This window comes from Mustela nigripes, unplaced genomic scaffold, assembly GCF_022355385.1.
Source record: "Mustela nigripes isolate SB6536 unplaced genomic scaffold, MUSNIG.SB6536 HiC_scaffold_76, whole genome shotgun sequence".
Lineage (NCBI taxonomy): Eukaryota > Metazoa > Chordata > Mammalia > Carnivora > Mustelidae > Mustela > Mustela nigripes.
This window is the reverse complement of record NW_026739491.1, coordinates 2451279-2474180: the sequence shown is the minus strand read 5'-3', so window position 1 is coordinate 2474180 and position 22902 is coordinate 2451279. Positions and strand designations below refer to the sequence as shown.

Below are 22902 nucleotides of genomic sequence, written 5' to 3'. Positions count from 1 at the left end.
GCCGCGCGCCCCGCCCGCTGGCCCGCGGGCCGCCCGCTGGTCCCGCCGTCTGTCAGGTGCGAGGGGACCGGGGCGGAGGTGTCTGGTAAGTGACTACGCGGCGGCGCGGGGGCAGGGGGACTCGATTGGGGGAGAAGGACGTGGGGCTCCCGGACCCTCTGAGGCTTCCCGGAGACTCGTCCCATTGGGACGGGGCCCCAGGCCCTTTTGGGGACGACCGCGGTGCTTGGAGCTGCACAGAGCCCGAGGGTGAGGGGCCCCGCGGGAAGAAAGACCCGGAGTCTCGGAAGCTTCTCCAGGTGCGCCTCTGGGAAGGAATGGACATTCAGGAGGTCGGGGGAGGGGTACCCGCCCACAGCCCTCAAGGCGCCAGGGGCAGCCGTCGGGGGCGGGACCCTGCACTCCAGTCCTCCCACGGGCAGCTCTGGAGGGCGCCAGGATCCGGAGCCCTAAGGAGCCTTTTTCCCGCCCGTCTCCCCACCCCCAACCCCCGGCGCTGCCAGCCCACTCCGGTCCATGAAGTCCTCCATCCGCGACCTTGAACCCCGACGGAGATACCCCCCCCTCCCCTGGCGCCCCTCCCCCACTCTAGGACTACCCCCTGCTGTTGCCCAGGCTCCGAGCCCGGGAGAGCCGGAGCCAAGCCCCGGGCCCAGTGGCGGAAGTGTCAGGCGCAGTGTCCCCGGCGAATTCCCTGAGCCCCTTTTCCCTCCTGTGAACTCTTGAGTCTTTCTCCCGCCCCAGGGACGGATCCAGGGGCACAGCCTTTCTGGAACCTTAAAGTCAATGCCTAAGAACCAAGGACCCACACCCCAACCCCCTCCCCACGGCGTCCAGAGCACGCGCTCCCTTCTCGTCCGGAAAAGGGGGGGCTCCAGAACCCGGGAAAGCACGGTGCCCACGCCCAGAGGCTGCAGGAACTGCGTGCTAGGGGGTTGGGGGGGAGGGCGGGGCACCGGAAAGCCAGGGCCCCATTGACCAGGAAGGGGACCTGGAGGAGCCTCCAGAAGAGCCCAATAATAACTCCCAACCCGGTCCTCGAGGTCCGCCCAGGCCCAGAGCTCGAGAAACCGGGAGCCCACTCTAGCCGCTGGGGCCAGATGGTGCCTCTCCGGCGGGGTGCAGGGTTAGAAGTGTGGGAAGGAATGAATCTTACACTCAACTGACCTAAGCCCCGGCTGGGCCTCCCCGTTTTGGGGGTGCTGCCGGTATATTCCCACCGGCAGACTGGGCACCCTTTGACCATAATCCTCCTGAGCACGCTTTGCTGAGCCTGGTATCCTGGAAGGCCAGTGGGGCGACTCCAGCAGAGGCCCCTCGACAGAAGTCAGTCCCAGGCTGGGACACCACGCCACAGCGTTGGGGACCCATACACCACTGGGCGCTGGCTGAGACGATGCCCAAGGTCAGGAGGCCCGTCGCAGCCCAGATTGTAGTCTAGCCGCGACCCCTTCCCACCCACGAGCGGGGCACAGGCACGATTCAGACTCTGGCTCTAGACTGGATCTTCTCTGTGCTCAGACAGCGGAAGTCTGAACTGAGGTCTCCTGGCAGGGCCGTTTGAACCCGGGCAGGTCACCTACTGTGGGCTCTGCGTTTGCTCTTGTGCACAAACTCCCAGGTATAGGCATACCCAAATCGTGTGCATTCCCCAGACCACAGCACCCCGGGCCCGCGCACGCATGCACAAGCACGTGTCCACATGGCACGGGCCTGCTCACGCGCACAGGGCCCACTGGTATCCAGGCGTGGCCGAGCGCGCACACACGCACATGCAGACAGCTACTCGCTTCTACTCGCGCTCCCCAGTAATCACACACAAACAGAACTCGCACTCGCCTTCCCGCCCACACGTTGCTCGGCGGGGCCGGGTGGAAGCCCGGCGCCCTTAACTTTCCCACCACTGAACCCGCGCGGCGACGAGGGCAGCTCGCGGGCAGGGCCTGGCAAAGGGGTGGGGTTGGGGGATGCGGGCACGTCCTACCCTTGGGAGGCCCTGCCCTGGAGCCTCCTCTGTGTTCTCGGTCGCACTGGAGTTGGGGGCGGCGGCGAAGAGCCGCCGCCCGCCGGGAGTCAGGAGCCGGCACCCAGGGCTCGACATTGCCATCTAGCGGTGTGCACAGCCCTGGGCAGCGGTTGCTCGACTCCCGGATCTCCGGCGGGCCTGGATGGCAGAGAGAGGCCCCAGAGAGGGTTGCTATCAGAATGTGTGCTGGGCAGGTGGGGTGCGGGGTGGGGGGGTTCAGAAAGATGCTGGGGCGGGAGTCGGCAAGGCACCATGCTTCACCCTTTCTGCCGCTGGCAGCTTCCCCTAGCGGACCCAGAGGGGAACTAAACCACCTGTCATCTCCGAGACAAGATGTCTGTCCCCCATGGAGATAAGAGGTCTCTTCTCTTCTGGGAAAGCTAAGTGGAGGAACCAGCAGGGAGTGGGAAGGGACCCTTAGTTCTTTGGTTTTGAGCAGTGGACAGCAGAGGCAGGAAATCCACCTGAGACAGGTTGGGGTTGAGAAGGTGGCTCCTGGGTTCTAATTGAGCCCTTCCCCCTTACACACGGGAGGACTTTGGGCAAGTTAATTAACATTATCCTCATCTGTAGGAAGATAGTTACCTCAGTGAGATGGGGATACTAATAGTACGGACCTTATCAGGAATCTGTAGGGATTAAACCAGGTAATCTGCTGAAAAAACTCAGAAGGATTCCTGACTCCTAGTTAACACTCAATAAACCAGGGCTCCTATGTTTTTCGTATTGGGGACTTCTGGCCCCATTCCCATCTCGCTGGCCCGTGTCCTGGCCCCGGGAGGCTGAGATGGGGCTTTCCTTGGAGCTGGCGGACAGATCCATCCTGCCCACCCTGCACCGGCTTGCACCTGCCTGGCGAGGGCCAGCCCTCCCTGCTAGGTGCTTCTGCCCTACCAGCTCAGAGGGAGACACCGGAAACTCTCCAAGATGAAATGCGGCTGTCAGAGACCCCAGAGAGGCTGGTTTTTAGCCTTTGTCCTTGACTCATGTGTGACCTTGGAAATGGCAACACCCCTCTTTGAGCCTCTCCTCCTGAGAACCAAGGATTTGGACAGGCGACTGTGAACTGCCAGGCCAGGAGGCAGGGTCTGGGTCTGCAGAGGCGAATGAGAGGGGTTGAGGCCAGGCGTGGGCCGGGGATGGGTCACCCTGGTCCTTGCCTCTAGCCTCTGGCGCATTTTCTTGCGGCAGATGGAAAGTTCAGTTGCTGGTCCCCATAGCTTCTTGGGAGGGGTCTGGGACCGGGTCCTCTCTATTTTGCAAACGAGAAAGAGAGAGGTGGGAAGGGGAGGTGGCTGGTCTAGAGCCAGGACCCTGCTGGCCTTGGAGCCTGGGCTGCTGGGTGAGTGCTCCTTCCTCCACACTGGCTGCCTCGCCCTCTCTCTTCCTCTCTGTCACACACAGACGTTGTGTATACGACAGCGCGCGGGGCTGGCGGGGCTGCGACGGGGCCCGTGTGCGTGTGTAATGGTGCGTGTGTTGGCGGGTGTGAAGGAGGCTGGGCTGAACGGCTGCCCTGGCATAGCGCACTGGGCGTGGGCCTCCCTCACGTGTATGGGAGAGGAAGGCAGGGGAGAGATGAGGAGGGACCTGGGTGGGAGGGGGGTACAGGCTCAGGGGAGGGGCCATGTGCTTGGGGGGCCCTAACGGGATGTTCTCCATGTGTACTGGCGGGCCAGGGGGTGCCCTCGGGGTGGCCACAGGCTCCCCTGCCACATCCCCCCTTCCCTCTGGGACACTTTGAGGCCCCTTTGTGTCCCCAGTTGGGCCGAGAGCTGGTGCCGGCCCCTTGGAAGCCCTGTGTGAATTTCCTTGGCTGACAGGCCCTCTCGGCTTCTGACTCCTCCTGGTCCTCCCTCAGCCCCTTGCTGTGGATGGTCCCTACCACCCCTGCACTGAGTGCCCCCCCACACACCCTGGGGCTGGGAGGGGGAGCTCGGAGAGGGGAGGCTGTGTTGGTATGTACCTTTCTGGGCCCTCTACACGGCACTCTCCTCGTCCTTGGTGGTTCCCCACTCCAGGCCACCCCGGTCATCCCCGGAGCCTTCCCTGAGGTGGCCTCACCGGCTCTTGTGGCTCTTCAGGTCTCCCTCTGCCAGAACCCTTAGGGTTCTGGGGCAGCAGCAGGACGTCAAGGACTTGTGGAACTTTGGGCGGGTTATTTAGTATCTCTGTGCCTCAGTTTCCTCACCTGGAAGTAGTGAAAAATAAAGGTTTCTACTTCACAGATGTGTCGTGAGGAAGACGTTAGTTAATGTTGGTAGAAAGTAAAGTGCCCAACAATTATTAGTAGATGAGAAGTCTTAACTGCTAATATATATTCTTGCCTGTGTCCCCAGTGCCATCTAGGAGGATGGAGGACAGGTCCCCCAGGATGTTTGATCACAAAATGACTGAGGAGGTGAATGAACCCTCCTGACCAGAGCTACATGCTGACGTCTGGGACCACTGAAAACCCTCCCCATTGCTTCTCTGGGGCCTGCACACACTGGTCTTCTCTCTGTACCCCATATGTGCCCCAGGGCCTTTGCTCTGGCTATTGCCCCGACTAAGCCACCTCCGTGACTCTTCACATGGCTGCCTCCTTGCCATTGTCCAGATCCCCTCCTTGGAGAGGCCTTCACTGATCACCCAACAAGGAAGCATCCCTGTCTGTCCTCTGACTCACCCACTATATACCATTTGCCCTCTTGTTTTCCTTCCAGGTTTTTTTTCTTTCTTTCTTTCTTTCTTTCTTTCTTTTTTTTTTTTTGTGGTTTGCACGTTCGTCTGCCCCAATCAAACTGGAAGCTCCGTGAGGGTGGGGATCTTGTCTCAATCACTTCTATAACTCCTGCCCCCAGGACGGTGCCTGTACACAGTAGGCGCTTAATATGTGATGAATGGGTGAAGAAACGAGCCAGTGATGGGCGGAGTTCTCCAAGGCCCCACAGGACAATGTTCCTCTGTCACCTCCCGTTACCTCTCTAAACCCCTTCAGCAGCTCACCCTTTCCTCTCTCCCTCCTCCTCCAGACACCTGCCTGGCTGCCCTGGCTAACCAAAATGGCGAACATCACACCAGTCAATGGCAGCTCGGGCAACCAGTCTGTGCGCTTGGTCACGTCCACGCATAACCGCTACGAAACCGTGGAAATGGTATTCATCGCCACGGTGACAGGCTCGTTGAGCCTGGTGACTGTCGTGGGCAACATCCTGGTGATGCTCTCTATCAAGGTCAACAGGCAGCTGCAGACAGTCAACAACTACTTCCTCTTCAGCCTGGCGTGTGCCGACCTCATCATCGGCGCTTTCTCCATGAACCTCTACACCGTGTACATCATCAAGGGCTACTGGCCTCTGGGCGCCGTGGTCTGTGACCTGTGGCTGGCCCTGGACTATGTGGTGAGCAACGCTTCGGTCATGAACCTCCTCATCATCAGCTTTGACCGCTACTTCTGTGTCACCAAGCCCCTCACCTACCCAGCCCGGCGCACCACCAAGATGGCAGGCCTCATGATCGCTGCCGCCTGGGTCTTGTCCTTCGTGCTCTGGGCACCCGCTATCTTGTTCTGGCAGTTTGTGGTGGGCAAGAGGACGGTGCCAGACAACCAATGCTTCATCCAGTTCCTGTCCAACCCGGCGGTGACTTTCGGCACTGCCATTGCTGCCTTCTACCTGCCCGTGGTCATCATGACGGTGCTCTACATCCACATCTCCCTGGCCAGTCGCAGCCGAGTCCACAAGCACCGGCCCGAAGGCCCCAAGGAGAAGAAGGCCAAGACCCTGGCCTTCCTCAAGAGCCCTCTGATGAAGCAGAGCCTCCAGAAGGCCCCGCCAGGGGACGCGGGCCCCGAGGAACTGCGCAACGGGAAGCTGGAGGAGGCCCCTCCCCCGGCCCTGCCGCCCCCACCGCGCCCCATGGCCGACAAGGACACTTCCAATGAGTCCAGCTCAGGCAGCGCCACACACAACACCAAGGAACGGCCCCCCACGGAGCTGTCCACCGCGGAGGCCACCACGCCGGCCGTGCCCGCCCCTCCCCTCCAACCGCGGGCCCTCAACCCCGCCTCCAAATGGTCCAAGATCCAGATTGTGACGAAGCAGACTGGCAATGAGTGTGTGACAGCCATCGAGATCGTCCCGGCCACGCCCGCGGGCATGCGTCCGGCGGCCAACGTGGCCCGCAAGTTCGCCAGCATTGCCCGCAACCAGGTGCGCAAGAAGCGCCAGATGGCGGCCCGGGAGCGCAAGGTGACTCGGACCATCTTCGCCATCCTGCTGGCCTTCATCCTCACCTGGACGCCATACAATGTCATGGTCCTGGTGAACACCTTCTGCCACAGCTGCATCCCCGAAACGGTGTGGTCCATCGGCTACTGGCTTTGCTACGTCAACAGCACCATCAACCCCGCCTGCTATGCCCTCTGCAACGCCACCTTTAAAAAGACCTTCCGGCACCTGCTGCTGTGCCAGTATAGGAACATCGGCACAGCCAGGTAGGCGGGCAGAGGCGCCACAGGAGGTGCTGGTGGTCGCGTGTGTGCGCTGAGCCGCGGGGGTGGTCACGGGGGGGTGGTCCCTCCTGTGGTGGTCGCGGAGAGGTCTGGAAATCTGGAAGTGTCTCTCCGCCTTCCTGTTCACTGAAGAGAACTGAGGTCCCCGAGAGCCCTGTGAGGCTCAGAAAGCAGCTGTGGCAGGATGCGGACAGACCAGATCTCCACTCAGCACAGGCAGGAGGCTCAGCCCCAGAAGCATCTGGAGCAAGACTGCCCCCCCCCCCCCCCCCTGTTGGCCCGCCTCAGGTTGCTGGGAGTCACTGGGCTTCTGGGGCACCTGGCCCACTGTGACCAACCGGGTGGCTGGGAGAATGGACATCTGGGGGGAGCAGAAGCCGGGGATCCCTGTGGGAGGAGCAGGGGAGCCGATGCTGGGGAAAGGAGGCTTGGGAAGGGAGTGGAGGGGTAGGGTCCCTCCATTCTGCTGTAGTTGGTGCTTTCTCCCCGCTGCACCCTGCATGTAGGCCCAGCCCCTCCTCCCAGGTCCCATTCCAGGGGCAGAGCGCTCTCCTCGCTGCAGCTACTCGGCCAGGTGCTGGTTGGGTGGGCGGGTGGGCTAGCTGGAGGCCAGGCCCTTCTGGGCTCTCAGGCACCCCCCTCTCCCCTCTCCATCCCTCCCCCAACCCCAGCACTGTCCTGGTCATGGTCAGGATGGGGCAGCTAGGAGGTCAGCATCTCACGCTCAGGAGTGGAGGTCTGGCTTCCTGCGGTCCCGTGCGGAGCAGAGGCCCCCCGATTCTGAAAAGCACCCTCCCAGCAGGCTTCTGCAGCATGTGAGGGAGGCCTGGGTTGCCGGGGAGAATGGGGGCCAACTTGACCCACACAGGGTTCAGGCAAGCAGCTCCCATCTCCTCTCCCAATGGATAGAACCTTCTATTGGTAGTGGGCTGTACCAAAAGACCTTTGGTTGAGAGTGGCTGAGATGAGGAGTGTCCGTTCTAGGGAGCCTTCTGGCTTCCCAGCTCCGGTGTGCCCCTCCCCCCCAAAGACCAGACTGAAAGGCTCAGGGGACTGGAGGGGGCACCCTCTCAGGAGTCAGTCAGGGCCCTGAAAGCAATTTTTCATAACCTTCCTGCTTTTTCCATGAGCTCTGGGGAGCACTCACCGCCAAGCCCCCCAGCCCCCTGAAAGCCACATCCCTACCGCCTTCCCGTTCCTTCCCAAGTTTCTGCCCCAACAAATTACCACAGCAAACTCCCTGGGTTGGGGCTTTTATATATTAAATGAAAAGCTTTTATTGGGAAAAAAACAAAACAAAACAAAAACACGACTGTTTATTTATTTCTCAGTAATGGCATCTTTGTGGGGAAGAACAAAAGGGGGTACCAGGAATCACATCCCTCTGGGGCAGGAGGCTCAAGCTGTCCACAATCCCCTGTCCCTCCCCATCTGGGACACTTGGGGGTGGGGGCAGAGGACTGAAAGGGAAGAAGCAGGGTATGATTGATAAAGCTAATGAGTAGACAAAAGGCACTGGTAGGTTAGATCTTGGGCCTGTGGGAGGGAGGGCACCGGCCCTGGGCTCCGCGGCATCCAGACCTGGCTGCTAGTCCTTTCCCTTCCCTTTCTTGGCTGTAAAACAAGAAATAGCGTGTTATCAGAGTCACCTGAAGTTCAGGTGACCTGGTAGAGACCCCCAGTATATACATTAGGGAGAAAATTCTGCCCCCTAGTGGCTGTATATCAGCGGACCGGGTCGCTGGAGGGAGAGCGCAGCCATATTGATGCCACACGGACTTGGGACACTTTCATTTGGGCTCGGGAAATCTTCAAGTTCTTGGTCCCAGGGGCCCTCAGCCTCCACCTCCTCACCTAACAAGGTGGGCTGATTCACCTCTGCCCTGATGGCCTCTCTAGGCTGCTGTGAATTGACAATGAGCTAGGGGGTGGTGGGAGTTGGGACTGGGAAGTTCTGATACTAGAAAGGACCCAAGCTGACCAAATGTTTCTTCTGGCTGGAGAGGTGACAAAGCCAAGCCCTTCTGGGACAACTCCCTGACTCCCAAGCAAAATGCTCCAACAGAACCAAATGAGTTTGTACTTCCACTCCGGCCAGAAGGATTTGATAATCCTTGAGCACCTTCTGTGGCTCACCCTCAGTACCTGCCCATCTAAGGCATCTCTACGGAGAGGAAAAGCATAGGGCAGAGGTGTCAAGAAGTCACCCGCCACAGTCCAGAACTTTAGGCTTAACCATTCCCTCTCACTGGTTGTGGAGGGCCCCGGCAATGACCACCCCCAACCCCAACCAGTTCCCTGACCTTTGGCCTTGGCTTTGGTCTTGGGGGTGCAGGGCTTGGTCACGCGGATGGTCTCCTGGCATTGGGCATTATACCGCGCCTTCTTCAGGGTGCCTTGGCGGGCTTTGGTGCCCGTGCCCCCATCACACGCCCCCCAGCTCTCAAACTTGTACTTGCAGTCCGCTGGAGGGAGAGCGCCCTGGGTCAGATCTGGGGGCCCAGTGGTGGCCACAAACCTGCCCAAGTTTCAGTGAGGCTGCCCCCACCCTACCCCCAGCCCTCCCTCCGCCTGCGCCCCACCTCACCTCCAAACTCCTTCTTCCAGTTGCAAGGCACCCTGCACCGGGTACGCTGAGTCTGGGCCCCACAGGTGCCCTCGCGGAAGCCCACGCCGCAGTCTTTGCTGCTGGGGGTGCAGGGCCCCCAGGCCCACTCCGCGCACTCGGTCCCCGGGCCGCCCTTCTTCACTTTGTCTAAGACGCACGGGGAACGGGGCTCAGACTCACTCGGGGACCGCTTCCTGGGGTCCCGGCCTCGGAATGCCGGCGGCCAGGCCCGAGGCTGCCGGCCTCACCCGCCGGTCTCCAGCCCTCCTCCAGTCCCCCACACCCCGTATCACCTTTCTTTTTTGCCACCGCGGAGGTGAGCGCCAACAGGGTGAGGAGGGCGAGGAGGAGGAAGCCTCGGTGATGCATCCTGCGGGGAGATGTCGGGTCAGCGTCCCCCTGCCGCCCCCTTCCCCACGGGGGCGCCGCACGCGCGCACCTCCCACCCCCGGCCCCACTCTCCAGGCCCACGGGCCGCGGCGGCGGCGGGAGGGCTCTGGGGTCGGCCCCTCGCCGCTAGCCGGGGCGCACAGCCCAAAGTGTCTCGCTGGGGGCGGCCTGGAGTTCAGGACGCAGCTCGGACCGCCACCCCGCCCCCGGGGCCCGAGGCTGGCCGGGGCCTAGCTGGCGAAGGGCCCAGGTCGCCGCTGCAAGTCCGCCGGGGCCCCCGCGCGCTCACTCGCTCGCTGCCCGCGGTGCTGCGCTCCCTCCCGCGCCGGGCCAGTCCCGCTCCGGCCGCCGCGGCCCCTTTTGTCTCCAGAACCGGTCTGAGCCGGTCACATGGGCCCCCGCCCCCTTCCCGCCCCCCATCCCCACCGAGGAAGGACCCGCCCCGCCCCCTCCCCTCAAACCCGCACCGCCCCCCGACCCCGGCGTCCCCGCCTCCGCTCCCGCCCTGCGCCCCCCGGCGCTTCTACCCCGGCTTCCCGCCGCGGGTCCCCGCAACTCCGGTTCGCTCCGCCCGGGCCGCCAGACGGCGGGCTCTGCCTGCCCCCGATTTTCCGAGCCCGGGGTCTCCCGGCCCCAGGCCCCTGTCCTGTCCAGGCTCCCCGGGGCCCTGCCCCAGCCCCAGCTTTCCGCCGCCGACTCTGCCCCCTTCCTCTGGGGCCGTTCTCTTTCCCCGATGGACGCCCGCCCTTCTTCCCGTGGAGGGAAGCCCGAGCGGATGGGGACTTGGGAGGGAGCTCGGAGCTCCGGGGGTGTCACGGGTACCGGCGCTCCCGGGGCCTGCGTTCCAGCCTGTGCGAGGCTCCGTCCCCGGATGACTGTTTAACCCGGTCGAGGACCGGCTCTCTGCTCCCCCTTAGGTGCTGCGGACAGAGCGCCAGCCCCACCTCGGGTCGCTTCACCAAGTGTGCAGGGAGCCGCTCCGCTGAGTGTTCGAGGAGCCTGGGACGGGGAGCCCCAGAGAAAGCGCTCCGGGACGCGGACCGCGCCGCGCCCTTCAGGAGCGCAGGTTTTCGGGGGCGGGAGCTGGGGGAAGTTGGGGGAGGAGGAGCCCTCAGGCTCGGATTTGGTGAGGCTTGGGAGCTGACAAGAGCCGTCTGAGAAGTTCCAGACCCAGCCAAGGCGGCGGCTGCAGATGCCCACTCCTTCCAATCCTGGGACCTGGGGGATCACCTCACCCGATCCCCTAAACAGCAAAAGCAACCGAGGCCTGGGGGAGGGGGCTTGCCCAGGGCCACAGGGCAAGTGGGCCGAAGAATCCAGGCCTCGCCCCCCGCCCCACCTCTCTTTCACTTTCATTGTTGTCGTCCCTGCGGGAAGCGGGAAGCGAGAGGAAATCAGCTCCTCCCCCGGCCCCGCCGAGCCGCGCAGCCAGGCAGAGGTCAGGTCCCGGGCAGGCCCTGAGACCCCACCCCCAAACGCGAACCAGGAACGCCCCCCTCCACACACACAAGAAAAGAGTCTGGGTCCGGGGTGTCCAGCCTCCCCACCACCAGACCCCGCTGCTTCTGGAAGACCTCCTCCGCAAGTAAAGAAGAGCAGAAAGGAAAAAAATCCTCTTTACTGAGTCACACCCAGCTGTAAACATGTCAGAGCCCCCACTCCAACCCCCAGGCCACACAGTCGGCGGTGATTAAATGACTGGGTACACGGGGAGGGTCTCTGGGGGTGGGCACCAAGCGGGGCAGCGGCGCAAACGCGGCAGGTTCTGCGCTTCCGGGAGGAAGCTCCCGGGGAGGGTGGATGAGGCAGGAGATGGGCCCAGGCTGCCAGGCTCAGGCAGGGCCCTCACCAACCCGGTGGCTTAGTAACCCTCTTCCCGAAGGCTCTCTGACAGGGTCCCCGGCCCCGCTGCCCTCCCCCTGTAGCCCAAGGCCCAGGGAGGGCACCCGTGGTGGGGAGGGTGAGGGCCGCCCTGAAGTGGTCCAGCCCCAGCCCCCTCAAAGGCCTGCTCCGTCCAGTGCAGGCTCCTGTTCCCCTGTCAGCCCGGGGTCAGGTTGAGGCCTCAGGCCACAGGTGAGATACCCCAGCTCCTCAGAGTCCAGCCCTAGCCTGGGCAGCTCCTCAGGGGGCAGCACGGGGCTCCTTCCCTGGGGCACGGGTCCCCCCGTGGTCATCCGACTGGAATGTGGCAGTGAGGGGGCGATGGGGGGCTCCCCCTCTGGTGGCCGCGGGTCTCGCGGCTACACAGCCGTCTCCTGGTCCTCCCGCTGGACCATCTGGTAGTGCTGCCGGTTCTCCAGGTAGGCGGCCAGCTCCGTGTCCTGGGCCTTCTCCGCCCGCTGCCGGGGAGTGTCACCCTGGGGTGGGGGGCGGAGGGGCAGCAGGCATCACTTCTGGGGCCTCGGGAGATGGCTGGGGACCTCCCCTCCAGGTGGCCAGTGAGGAGAGGAAATGCTTCAAAGGACAGGCAGTCATGGGCCCTCCATCCCCCCCCCCCCCCCCCCGCCTTCACCCCCTCCCCCCTGCACCGTGGGCTCAGGTTTCTCAGAATCCAGACGGTGTTGGTTAAAGAACAGCTTCCAGTCCTAAAAGGCAGCCCTTCTCCATGGCTCCTGCTCACAAGGGCAGGAGCTGGGGACAGGGCTGCCCTGTGCCCAGGTGGACGCCCTGCATGGCTGCTCACCTGCTGGTCCGTCTTCATGAGGGAGGCCCCCGCCTCCACGATGTAGTGGCAGATGGTGCGCTGGCCCAGGGCTGCCGCCTGGTGCAGACAGGTCTCCCCGCTGTGGAAACAGTCTGGCTGTGGACCCCCGTCCTGTCCTCGGGGTCCTCTTGTCTGCCTCCAGTGGGCGATCAGAGAAGGGAGCTTGGGGCTGAGGGGCAAGGGATGGTGCCTGGCAGGGTTTCTAGGCTCTGACCCGCTGAGTGGGAGGGGCTGGAAGATGGGGCAGTTTCCAGTCTGGCACACCCAGATACTCACTTCTCCTCCACAGCGTCAAGGATCTCTGGGGGTGCTGGAGGAGAGGGGACAGGGCAGTCAGAGAAGACTGGCAGCCTCCCGCCTTGGCCCTAGCCCAGGCCCCCTGGTGGCCCAGCTCACCGTGGTCCAGCAGGTAGCGGACCACATCCTTGCTGCCCGTGCTGACGGCATGATGCAGGAGCGTTCGACTCTGCTCGTCCCGGTGCATAAGGTCGCCCCCAGCTCGGTGCAGCTCCTGGAGCTGAGGGCAGGGGACAGAGCAGGGCTGGGGCTCCTCTGGGCCACTTTCCTGCCAGCCACAGAAATGTCCCCCAGTGCACAAAGGTCGTAGGCCTGACACTAGGGTGCTCACACACATCATCCCTCGGGGTGTGTGGGGGGGTCTTTCTGGAGTGCAGGGGAGAGACCCTGGGCTTCTGGACTCCTCAGGAGGACAGACCCTCAAGCTCCGGGGCCGGTGGATCCCCTAAGACTCGCTCCTTCCTGAATACTGGGGAAAGGCAGACTGTGCTAAGCCTCTATGAAGGGACACTGTGAGGGAGACGGGGGCAAGGCGGAATGCGGCAATCACCACGGAGACCCTGTGGAGGGGCATCCCATCACAGATGACAGCTCCTTCACAGACTAACTTGGCCCCACCCAGAGGCCCTGACCTCCCTGGGTGCGACCTCCCGGCTGCAGCTGCAGAGCCATGGGGCCACGGGGCCACGGGGCAGAGAAGCCCAGCCCTGGCTAGTACCTTACAGAAGTTGTTCCTCTTGGCAGCCTCAATCAGCTCCTCACCTGCACAGAACACCTGCCGTCACACTCGGGGGCTGCAGACCCGACCCTGCGTGGGTGCACAGATGTGCCGGCCCCACGTGTGGGTCTGCCTGGGGAGCCCACGCTAGGCTGGGGGTGGGGTGACCCCAGGGCTCTGGCGGGCTGTGGCTGCAGCAGGCTGCGTGTGTGGGCTCCACCTCCACCCCGGACCAGGGAGAAGGGCTAGGCCTCACCTTTAGGGGGCGCCGTATCCCCTGGCAGTGACCTGCAAGCAGAGCAGGATGAGATGGGACCCAGAGACCGTTGTCACCCCCCCACCAGGGGGTGCCCTGTGTTCTGTCAAGTTTATTGAGTGCCCCCTACAGAGCAGGCCCTGTGCCAGGAGCCAGCCACACAGCAGAGAACACGACACACGGAGAGCTTGCTCTCACGGAGCTTACATTCTAGTGAGGGAGACACACAAGTCAACACATAAATCAGGCCTTCTCAGAGCAGGAAGGGCTACGAAGAGCACAAGACACTGGGGTGGTATGATCTCACAAGCAACGTCAGCTGGGGTTCCTGGGGAGACTTCTCTGGGGAGGGAACCCCCAAGCTGAGGCCTGAGTGGAGCAGGGAGCTTGGCGAGAAATGGGGGACCTTTCTGAGGTGGCAAGAAAAGGGCAGGGGCCAGCACCCTGGAGGCCACAAAGGGCCAGGAAGAGCACGGCACCGGGCAGTGGGGAAGAACGTGAGGTTGGAGGCTCCAGCCCGGGCTGCTGTGCTCGGATGCTGGGGGACAGCACACAGGACTCGCAGAAGAGAGATCAGAGGGGGAGCCCAGGTCTCCAGCCAGCGCAGCTTTGGGAAGGTTTGGTTCTCTGCCAGTGACTCCATCAGGGAAGGTCTGTAGGGACCCAGCAGCTAGCAGGACACCGGACACATGTCTGGCGCCGAAGGCAGGATGTCAGGAGGTACCGGCTTGTAGGTGGGGTTTCGAGCCAGGGGGCTGGAGGAGACGCAGGACTCACCGGAGTGTGGGTGAGCAGGGAGAGGTGGGGAGGGGGGAAGTGGGGGTTGGGAGGTCAGGCCGGGCCGATGCCCCCAGCAGCTCAGGGTCCAAGATATAAATCTCGTCCTGTGCGATCTCCGTCACATAGTTGAGGTGTTCCTGTGGGTGGGGAGGTCAGGGGCCAAGAGTCAGGACCTCCCAGGGTAGCCGATGCGGGCAGTGCAGACGCAGCCAGGCCGGAAAGGCCTCCGCCAGGAGCAGAGATAGCCGCAGGTGGAAGCTGGGTGAGGGGACCCTGCCAGTCTCTCTTCCCCTTGCCTTCCCAGCTCCTTCCCATGCTAAGCCTCTGCCTGGGTCACCTAGCACCTGGCCAGAAGTGCCTCCACCTCTGGAGCTCACTGGGTGGCCCCTGTGCTCCAAAGCCCATGCCCCCACCCAGCCAGACTTTTCTGGGCATGCCAGCTCCCTGTGCCTGTGGGCAGCGTGACTACATCCTATGTGCGGGTGGGAGCAGATGTGCGGGCTCCATCCAGCAGGACAACAAGTGGACCCGTCTGTGAGGCTGTGGGCCAGAGGTAGAGAGGCCCCTGGGCTGGCCTGAACGACCGCAAGCTGCTCACCTGGGCCCGGTCGATCCTGTAGAAGCGGCTGGCAGTGGTGGCTGTGAGGGAGCAGAGAGCTGTCTGAGGTGGGAGGAGGCCCTTATCCAGGCCTCGAGAGTCTGCTACCCCACCAGGAGCCCTTTGGGAGGGGGCAGGACACAACCCAGGACTGCCAGGAGCTGGCACTCACCGTCTAGGAAGCACCACTTGGGGGACAGTTTCTGGCAGGTAGGGGACTTGGCTCCAGCACCTTCGGGCTCCTGCTGAGAGAAGCCAAGGCCAGGAGTTGGCAGAGAATAGAAACTAGGGCGGGTGGGCCCACACCAGGCCAGTTCCTGACCCCCTCACCTGCTGGAGCCTCTCGATGTGGGCACGGCAGAGCTCCAGGTCGCTGTCTCCAGGGACCACCACAGTGCCCAACGGCACGGCTGGGGGACAGAGCAGGCCGTCAGCAGCTGGCTGTTCCCCCTCAGCCCCCTGCCCCGCCCTCAGGGCCCTCAGTGGCTCCTTGCCCGCCTGCCACTCACAGGCCTCCTTGAGCTGTTCCTTGTCGTAATGCAGGGCCTCGTAGTCGTGCATGCTGACTCTGCTCACCTGGACCCGCAGCTGCTCGGGCACGGGCTGCTGGCTGGGGCGTGGGCGGCAAGAGGGCACTCGGGAAGGGTCCTCAGCTGGGCGCCGCACCCAGGGGCCCCGCCCCATCTCCCCGAGGCACAGCGACGCGGAGGCCCCTGTCCAGCTGGGGAAACCGCAGCTCGAGAGAGGGGCAGAGTGGCGGTGGCCAGGAGGGGAACGTACTCGCTGTGCAGGGGGGCGGCGCTCCGCCGCTTGGCCTTCTGCACCATGGTGGCCTGGTTACGCAGGGCGATGCGAATGCGTGAGGCTGCGAGCTTGCAGGGCTCACCGTCCACCTGCACCGGGATGGCCTTGGACGTGGTGAGCACCACCTCACGGCACTGTGTCAGCCGCTCGCCGTGCCCGCCCACCTGCAGCGCCGCCTGTGGGTGCAGAAGGCTCAGGTCAGGAACCGGGGCAGGGTTAGTGGGGCCCCGGGCTCCATTCTCTGCAAGGATGCTCCAGCCAGGGAACACAGTGACAGTAGCCCCCCAGAGAGTCTCCCCCCAGAGACGGGAGGGGAGAGAGAGACCCTGGTCAGAGAAAGAGGGGGAGACGCCAGCTAGAGAGATGAGAATGAATTCTCCCATCTTGGCTGGTGAAGGGAAGTTTCGTGGTCCCCCCACCTTTCCATCTTGGGCCAGTGTTCCTGGTCACTGTGGGGACAGAGCCAGGGCTCCAGGCAAGTCCCATGTTGGCCCACTCACCAGGGATGTCATGGTAAAGCCAATGACCTCGAGGTAGCCATCGTCGTGCCGCTGGGGCTCAAATTCATGGTGCTCCCCAGGGTGGCCCCAGGGCATGGTGCCTGCACAGTACCTGGAGGGGACGGCAACACAAGGACCCTCAGAGGACAGTCGTGCAGGTTGGACACATCGGGGCGCACACAGAGCCTCCCCTCCTCACCTGGGGATGTTCAGGAAAACGATGCACTGGGGTTTTAGGTCGTGAATCTTGGGGGTCAGGTCAGTCCCGTCACACTGCAGGCAGGAACAGGGAGCGGGTGTGGGATGTGTACCGGTGCCGAGGCGGCCTCCCTCCCCGCCAGGCCCGCCCACTCTGCCTGCCAGCCTGGCCCACTTACCACCACTCGGATGTGCTTGGCCAAGTCCTTAGAGCTGCCCATCAGGAAGTCAGAGAAGGCTGTCTGTGGGAGACAGAGGGCGTCACCATCTGGTGACAGGGACTTTCTCTCACCATTGCCGACAGGGGCCCGTGGGCCGGCAGAGACCCGTATGCAGGGTGTACAGGCGGCAGAACAGTGGGCATGGGGAGGGAGTGGGAGTGGCCGGGGGGGGGGTGTGAGAGGAGGGTGCCTGTTGCCAGCTGACCCCAGACTCACCCCGGCATAGAACATCTTATTCCGAAAGCGGCTGTTGAATTTCTCTGGGTTGGCCTCTGGGTGGCGACAAGAAATAGGGGACAGTCAGTCTGACCTGCTGGGGCTTCCCAGGCTGGGGTAGGATAGAGGGCTGGGAACTGCCCGGGGGCAAGTTCTGACCCTCTTGGGAACCTCCTGTATGCCCCCCTCTCCAGCCTCCTGATGCCTTCCCAGCAAGTGGTTGCCCACCTCGAGACTCATGAAACTCCAGGGTGACGTGGGCATCAAAGCCCAGGCTGAAGTAATTGTTGAAGACATCCAGGGGCAGCTGGAAAAAGGTCAAGGGCCCAGCATGAGGGCTGGACCTCACAGCTACCTCCTTGCTCTGGCTTGCTCAGGGCCAGGGGCCACCAGGCTGGCTCGGTCCATGCAGTTCTGGAAGCTTTTCCCAGTTAACAGCTCTTCCCTCTAGCCTGCAGCCTGCCTCAGGGTCTGCCCTCTCAGCTCCCAGCATCCATGGGGCTCCTTCAAGTGCCCAGTATATAAAACGCCTGGGGCCCTGCAGGCACTCTCTTCCCCGGCTTTCCAACCACCCCCCAACACTTCTTCCCAAAGTGCCATATTCTGGAGGAGCTCCATGAGGACGAGGACTTTGTTTTCTCGGTGCTTAACATGGTGCCTGGCATGTGGTGGATATTCAGGAACTATCTGCCCAGTAGCTGAATAATGGCTAGCTTGCGGGGGTACCGCTGTTACCATTGCCCAGGAGAGGATGAAAGTCTAGGGGAATGAAGAGATTTGTCCAAAGCCCCAGAACCGGCAAGTAGGGGAGAACGCTTACCCTGCTGCCCCCACAGCGGCCGCCCCCACACTGGCCCTGGCCAGCCTACCCGGTCAGTGGCGCCCTCGTCGCGCTCCTCCGGCCCCGCGTCGGGGTTGGGCTCAGCGCGGAGGTCCCAGCGGTCTAGCTGCACCACGTTGCCCTCCTCCACGTGGGAGAGGATCTTGGACACGGGCTCATCCGTGTAGCCCTGGTGGGACAAGGCAGGAACTGAACCTCTCCAGGGGAGAGGGCCCCCCAGCCGCTCAGCCCACCCCTGCCCCGCTCCCCGCCTGTGGGCTCTTACCCCACCCCAGTTGAGGGTACGGGCCAAGTCATTGCCAGTGCCCAGGGGCAGAATGGCAACAGGTGGCGGGGGCTTTAAGCGCAGCTGGTCCAGAGTGGAGAGGATCCAGCCGACCTGGAGGGAGAGGGGCAGAGCAGAAGAGGCCGGGGCAGAGCAGAAGAGGCCGGGTCAGACCCGTGTGGTCCAGGCTTCGGCCCCTCGCCTGAGCAGCCCGAGGAGCGGCCACAGGACTCACCGTGCCGTCACCTCCACACGCCAGGATCCGTAGGTTGTGCACTTTGCGGTACATCTCCAGCCTGGAGCCAGAGGACGGAACAGAGTCAAGGTGTGTGGGACTGAGCCCCTGTGCCGGGCAAGCCCTCCCCACCATCTCCACAGGGCCGCAGCAAGCACTTACGCCTCCTTGGGGCCTCCCTGGCTCAGGTCAAACACTTGTCGGGGGTTGAGATACCACAGGAAGGACTGGATGATCTTAGCGCCCTGCAGGGGACCAGGGGAGTCAGTCAGGGCCTGCTGGCCGCAGTGGAGAGCAGCACCCGAGAAGGACGCTATAGGAACCAGGCCCAGTAGGGCCAAGGGGTGGAGACAGGCTCCTGTCTCTGGGTCACAGGGATGGGGCAGAAGCTGCAATGGGACCTGGGAGCAGCTGCTGGGGATGGGGGCAGGGGTGAGGAGGGGGTGGTGAGGAGGAGGGGTGCGGAGCCTGAGCCCACTCCTCCCCTGCAGGCTCTCCATGGAGCGGAGCAGGGCAGCCATGCGTACCTGGTTGCCCCCACTCTTGGGGTTCACAAACACCAGCAGGGGCTTCATGAGGGGAGAGGGGGTGGGCCTGATGATGAAGGGTCTCCAGCGGCCCTCCTTGGAGACAGAGAGACTGTAAGACTCTACCCCAGTTTGGCAGACCTCACCCCCATTCTCGGCAGTGCCCCCTCCCGTTCTGCCGCCCGGGCAGACCTTAAGGTGGGCCTGGCCACAGAGAGGCACCTTGGATCCGGCCTCCCACCCTCCTCTGGGGCCCAGAGCCCACCAGTGGCTGCACTGGCCCAGGGAGCTCAGTACTTCAAGAAACAGGCCCAGTCAGCCCCAGGACCAACCTCTGGCCCTTTCTTGCTAGATTTCCTCTTGAAGGATGCTCTCTTTTTCTTCTTGCTTGCCTTGAGGGTATTCTGGAAGGGAAGCAAGGGCATTGGGGACAGGCAGGTGGGTGGGGGCGGCTGGCAGTGCCCACGTGTGGAGGTGGTGTCCCGGGTGCGGGCGTGTCCCGGGTGCAGGCAGGACTCACCTGTGGCCTGCGGGCGCGGAGGATCCAGGTGGGTGGGATGACCACAGCAGCGTGCACACCCAGGGAGCACGGCTCCTCGATCTGTTGCAGCATGAAGCAGGACACCTTGCTGTGGTACTGGGGGGGGCGGGGAGGGTGCAACTGAGCTGGGCCTGAGCTGACAGCCGGGGGGGCCCCCACCTAATGCCGCCCAGGGAACAGCCTCCGGGGGCTGGGCGAGCACCACTCACGGCCTGCTTGCACCAGGAACAACTGATGGCCACAATCTCCTTGCTATGGAAGGTGAACTTCTGCTGGAAGCCCTAGGGTGGAGAGGGTAGTTGGGGCACCAGTGGCCAGACCCAGAGCAGCAGGCCCAGCCCCTCCTCCGTGGCCAACACTCTCCACCCAGGGAAGTTGAGCCCATTCTTTAAAATTACAACAATTGTCGAATAAGCCTCCAGAGCAGGGAGGCCTGCAATTCTCTGAAGTTAACTCCAAGGAGCTGGGTGCCCACACCCAATCTGCTAGAAGGGGTCACAGCTAACTCCTGCCAGTGGGAATCCCCCCCTGCTGACCCCAAGGCCCGCCAGTATATGCTTAGAGGGCTTCACACTTCTTAACAGCACCTGCCACATTCATTCCCTTGTTCATTCCATGGATGTTTACTGAGGGCCTGCTGTGTGCTGGGCCCTGTGCGCGGCACTGAAGTGAGCAGAGGAAACAGGAGCGAAGCCCCGAGACCTCCTACAGCCTACGCTTACTGAGGGAAACAGCAGAAGCAGATGATGAGTAAGTGACCACCACACTGTGGACTGGGCTCAGGAAGACTGCCCACAGAGTCTGTCTTCAGCCACATCCTCCTCCAGGAAGGCAGGGACCTCATAACCCGACTTGGGGCTCAGCACCCAACAGGGGCTCAACACATACTGTGCTCAGTCACCAAACGAGGCTGTCTACACAATTCTCAGAGGGCGATCGCACGGCTTCTGGGCAGTCCAGATACACTGCACCAGAAACTCGCTTTCTTCCCTGCTCTCCTGCTCCGTCCAGAGACCTGGGTGTTCTGGGACTGACTGGTGCCCTCGGCCAGGCTGGGAGTGAGCCCCAGGACTCTGCACGCACGAGATACCGTCAGCAACGGGCAGGTCACACTGGACACACGGCCTGAGGCTCAGGGGCTGCAGGGGTCAGGTCCGGGGGGCTGCGGGCCAGCCCACCTCCCCGGGCAGAGCCTCACCTTCCCACAGTGCCGACACTTGCCATCCTGGCGTCGCCGGTGTACCCAGTGGTGCCGCACAAAGGTTGGCTGGTGGAGGAAAAGAGAGCATCACTGGAGTGAGGGGTGGAGAGGCGCGAGGCCTGAGTGTGGCCGGCACCCCCAACACGCTAGTGAGGTATGGGGCTGCAGCAGGAAGCTCTCTGAAGCGTGCGTGAGGGGAGAGTGGCTGGAGACTTCTCTCCAGGGCCTCAAGGTGGGGGCAGAAGAGCAAGGAGGCGCAGGAGGCAGGCGGTGCCTCCCCCTCTCTGCAGGTGGGGCCAGCCACACCTTCCCCATCAAGACCCTCTCTGAGCCTCAGCCCTGCACCTCCCTGGGCCCCAGAGTAGCCTCAAAGGGGCTGAGTCCCCCAATGGCACTCTGGAGACGCTGGAAAGTCCACTCAGGAAACTTGGGGCCTCCTTACCGGTGACTACCCTAGGCACTTACCTCACGGATATTCCTGGAGCCTGATTCACGGAAAGACGGCTTACAGCGGAAATTTATCTGTGAAACATTGCAACGACCCCCCAAATGTCAGAACCTCTTTTCAGGGGGTCAGGCATCTAGTCACCTCCTCCAGGAAAGTGTCACCCAGAGTCATCCTCGCAAGGCAGGGATAGCTCCAAATCACCCTGGGAGCCCTCAGAATATGAGACATCTCTTCTCAGAAGCCCTCCTGCACCCCCTGCCTCCTCTCCACTAGTTAGAAGGACCTTTCCTTTCTCTTATTACCTAGGGATGGGGGACATCGGGAGTTTTATGCCCACCTCCCCCACTAAAAGGCAGCATGGTTTACTCCTCCCAGATTTTTCCTTGTCCTCCAGCGCTCGCGGCCGAGGCTCGCGCAGGCACCCTGCTCCTTGCCTGCAGACTTGTGCGGGCTGCTTCCTGGAGACCATTAGCTCATTCCTGGAAACTGCTTTGGTTTCCACCTTGGGCTCTGGACCGCTCAGGGCTATGTTTGTTTCTCTTTTCCCAACTGTCCCTGCTTTAGCCTTAGCATAGTTAATGGGGAAACCTCACTCTAGGAGTCAGGGGCAGGGGCAAGTGGCCCACATTAGCCGTGTTCATGTTGTTCTTATCCTACAGGCTTTCCCATGTGCTGCTGGGGTTTCTGCTGCCTGGGGAGCCCTTGCACCCTCTGTCCGGACCTGCCTCCCCAGTGCTGCCTCTACTTCCCTTTGGAAGCCCAGGGCCCACACGTGCCACCAGCTGTCGATACACTGTGGACAACAGTCCTTAGGGCAGACAGAGCCAAACTGCAGCAAGACAACACCCCTTTCTACATGTGAACTTAGGCACAGGTAAAATGGTGTCCTGGCTGTCACTCATTCGTTCATCCCACTGAGTAAAAGTGAGCCCCACTCTGTGCTAGGTTTGTTTAGGGCAGAGGGGACAGGGTGGATACAAAGCAGAGAGACAGGATTCAAGAGCGGGCATTCCAGCTCCAGGGTCTTTGGCTCTTCCCACCACGCGGGCTGGGACATTCCTGGCAGGCAAGGCTTGTCACGTGAACATGCGTGTGGAGACGCACACGTGTGCACTCTGAGAGGCCTTGGGCACCCAAGGGGGGGGGGGGGGGGGGGGGAGGGGCTGAGGCCCGGTCCTCACCTTCTCCAGCTGTTCGATGCAGGGGGTGTGCACCACGATCTTGCAGGCTGCACACTTTCTCCGGGACACTGATTTCTGCTGCAGAAAATGAAGAGAGGGCCCTGAGGCACCAAGTAACTCCATCCAGAACTCTGCCCCAGGGCGGGAAGAGAGAGCCTTACATGTGCCCCAGCACGGCTGCCCTCTGCTCACTGGGACATCCCAGTTCTGGCCTCAGAGCAGAGCCCCCATTCGTCCTGCCGTCCTTGGGCAGCCCTCAGCAGGGGCGCGCAGGTGACTGTCTTGTTGCCACCTTCCCTTCCAAGGGCTACCACTGCCAGGCCCACAGAGGTCCACCCAGGGCTTCTAGACGCGCCCCACCAGCAGGGGGCAGCCTGCCACCCAGAGCTCACTCACCAGCATCTTAGCTACACAGTACTGCTCCCCAACATAGCAGAAGTCCCCCGACACGTTGGTCTCGAACCAGATGTGTTCCCCATACGTCGCGGACTCCTAGACCACGAGATGAGCGTGCTCAGCGCAAACCCGCTACCCGGCCCATCAGTCAGTCCCCGCCCTGCCCTACCGACTCACCATCCTCCCAAGACAAACCTCCTCCGGCGACCACAATGTACTTTGCTCCATCCTGTTTCCCCACTGTCCTTACTTTTCTTTTTTTGAAGGTTAAAAAAAAGTCTTAAGTAATCTCTACACCCAACGTGGGGCTCAAACTCACAACCCCCGAGCGGAGCCAGCCGGGCGCTCTTCCCACTATCCCTGCTCTTGAGGGCTTGGCTCAAATGTGGCCACCCCAGCAGGTCGGCCCTGGCCCCAAAGGCCCACAGGCTCCTCCTGCAGCTGCCCCCAAGCCCA

At 62.6% G+C, this 22902-nt stretch overlaps 3 protein-coding genes across 17 annotated transcripts in view; 1 reads left to right on the top strand and 2 right to left on the bottom strand.

The window, feature by feature from the left end:
* Positions 1-7738, top strand: LOC132008205 (muscarinic acetylcholine receptor M4). Of its 2 annotated transcripts, none has more exons than XM_059386633.1 (2): positions 1-85; positions 5041-7738. In XM_059386633.1, the coding sequence occupies exon 2, from the start codon at positions 5071-5073 to the stop codon at positions 6505-6507; it is 1437 nt and encodes a 478-aa protein (XP_059242616.1). In that variant the 5' UTR covers positions 1-85; positions 5041-5070; the 3' UTR covers positions 6508-7738. The 2 variants fall into 2 exon arrangements, with proteins under 2 accessions (XP_059242616.1, XP_059242617.1); XM_059386634.1 differs by lacking the exon at positions 1-85 and adding an exon at positions 277-299.
* Positions 7739-7821: 83 nt separating this feature from the next.
* LOC132008206 (midkine) lies at positions 7822-10717 on the bottom strand. Of its 4 annotated transcripts, none has more exons than XM_059386636.1 (5): positions 10464-10717; positions 9423-9499; positions 9109-9276; positions 8825-8986; positions 7822-8135 (listed from the first exon to the last, which is right to left on the bottom strand). In XM_059386636.1, exons 2-5 carry the CDS (start codon positions 9496-9498, stop codon positions 8110-8112), a joined length of 432 nt encoding a protein of 143 aa, XP_059242619.1. In that variant the 5' UTR covers position 9499; positions 10464-10717; the 3' UTR covers positions 7822-8109. The 4 variants fall into 4 exon arrangements, with proteins under 4 accessions (XP_059242619.1, XP_059242620.1, XP_059242621.1 ...); XM_059386637.1 differs by lacking the exon at positions 10464-10717 and adding an exon at positions 10342-10418; XM_059386638.1 differs by lacking the exon at positions 10464-10717 and adding an exon at positions 10047-10163.
* Positions 10718-11117: 400 nt separating this feature from the next.
* The window catches only part of LOC132008203 (diacylglycerol kinase zeta), a 42430-nt gene continuing 30645 nt past the window's right edge, over positions 11118-22902 (bottom strand). For 4 of the 11 annotated variants that reach the window (XM_059386626.1, XM_059386628.1, XM_059386629.1 and 1 more), the window contains 29 exons: positions 22447-22542; positions 22051-22128; positions 20887-20943; positions 20419-20487; positions 19430-19501; positions 19200-19316; positions 19012-19083; positions 18680-18775; positions 18315-18397; positions 18153-18213; positions 17918-18031; positions 17681-17821; positions 17040-17118; positions 16812-16867; positions 16554-16616; positions 16376-16449; positions 16177-16288; positions 15653-15852; positions 15382-15482; positions 15203-15282; positions 15045-15117; positions 14873-14913; positions 14272-14411; positions 13495-13526; positions 13239-13282; positions 12620-12740; positions 12500-12533; positions 12203-12302; positions 11118-11876 (listed from right to left, as the gene is read on the bottom strand). In XM_059386626.1, coding sequence (XP_059242609.1) covers positions 11760-11876; positions 12203-12302; positions 12500-12533; positions 12620-12740; positions 13239-13282; positions 13495-13526; positions 14272-14411; positions 14873-14913; positions 15045-15117; positions 15203-15282; positions 15382-15482; positions 15653-15852; positions 16177-16288; positions 16376-16449; positions 16554-16616; positions 16812-16867; positions 17040-17118; positions 17681-17821; positions 17918-18031; positions 18153-18213; positions 18315-18397; positions 18680-18775; positions 19012-19083; positions 19200-19316; positions 19430-19501; positions 20419-20487; positions 20887-20943; positions 22051-22128; positions 22447-22542 — 2523 coding nt within the window. In that variant the 3' untranslated portion in view covers positions 11118-11759. The remainder of the gene's footprint in view (positions 11877-12202; positions 12303-12499; positions 12534-12619; positions 12741-13238; positions 13283-13494; positions 13527-14271; positions 14412-14872; positions 14914-15044; positions 15118-15202; positions 15283-15381; positions 15483-15652; positions 15853-16176; positions 16289-16375; positions 16450-16553; positions 16617-16811; positions 16868-17039; positions 17119-17680; positions 17822-17917; positions 18032-18152; positions 18214-18314; positions 18398-18679; positions 18776-19011; positions 19084-19199; positions 19317-19429; positions 19502-20418; positions 20488-20886; positions 20944-22050; positions 22129-22446; positions 22543-22902) is intronic. The other 7 variants (XM_059386627.1, XM_059386631.1, XM_059386625.1 and 4 more) reach the window with 3 other exon arrangements.

Excerpts from the sequence above, each read along its gene's own strand:
- LOC132008205 (XM_059386633.1), top strand. The coding sequence starts at position 5,071 with ATGGCGAACATCACACCAGTCAATGGCAGCTCGGGCAACCAGTCTGTG.
- LOC132008206 (XM_059386636.1), bottom strand. The coding sequence starts at position 9,498 with ATGCATCACCGAGGCTTCCTCCTCCTCGCCCTCCTCACCCTGTTGGCG. Across the intron at positions 8,987-9,108 it reads CTGGAAGAAGGAGTTTGGAG|CGGACTGCAAGTACAAGTTT; the intron begins GTGAGGTGGGGC and ends CTCTCCCTCCAG. Across the intron at positions 8,136-8,824 it reads GACCAAAGCCAAGGCCAAAG|CCAAGAAAGGGAAGGGAAAG; the intron begins GTCAGGGAACTG and ends CTTGTTTTACAG.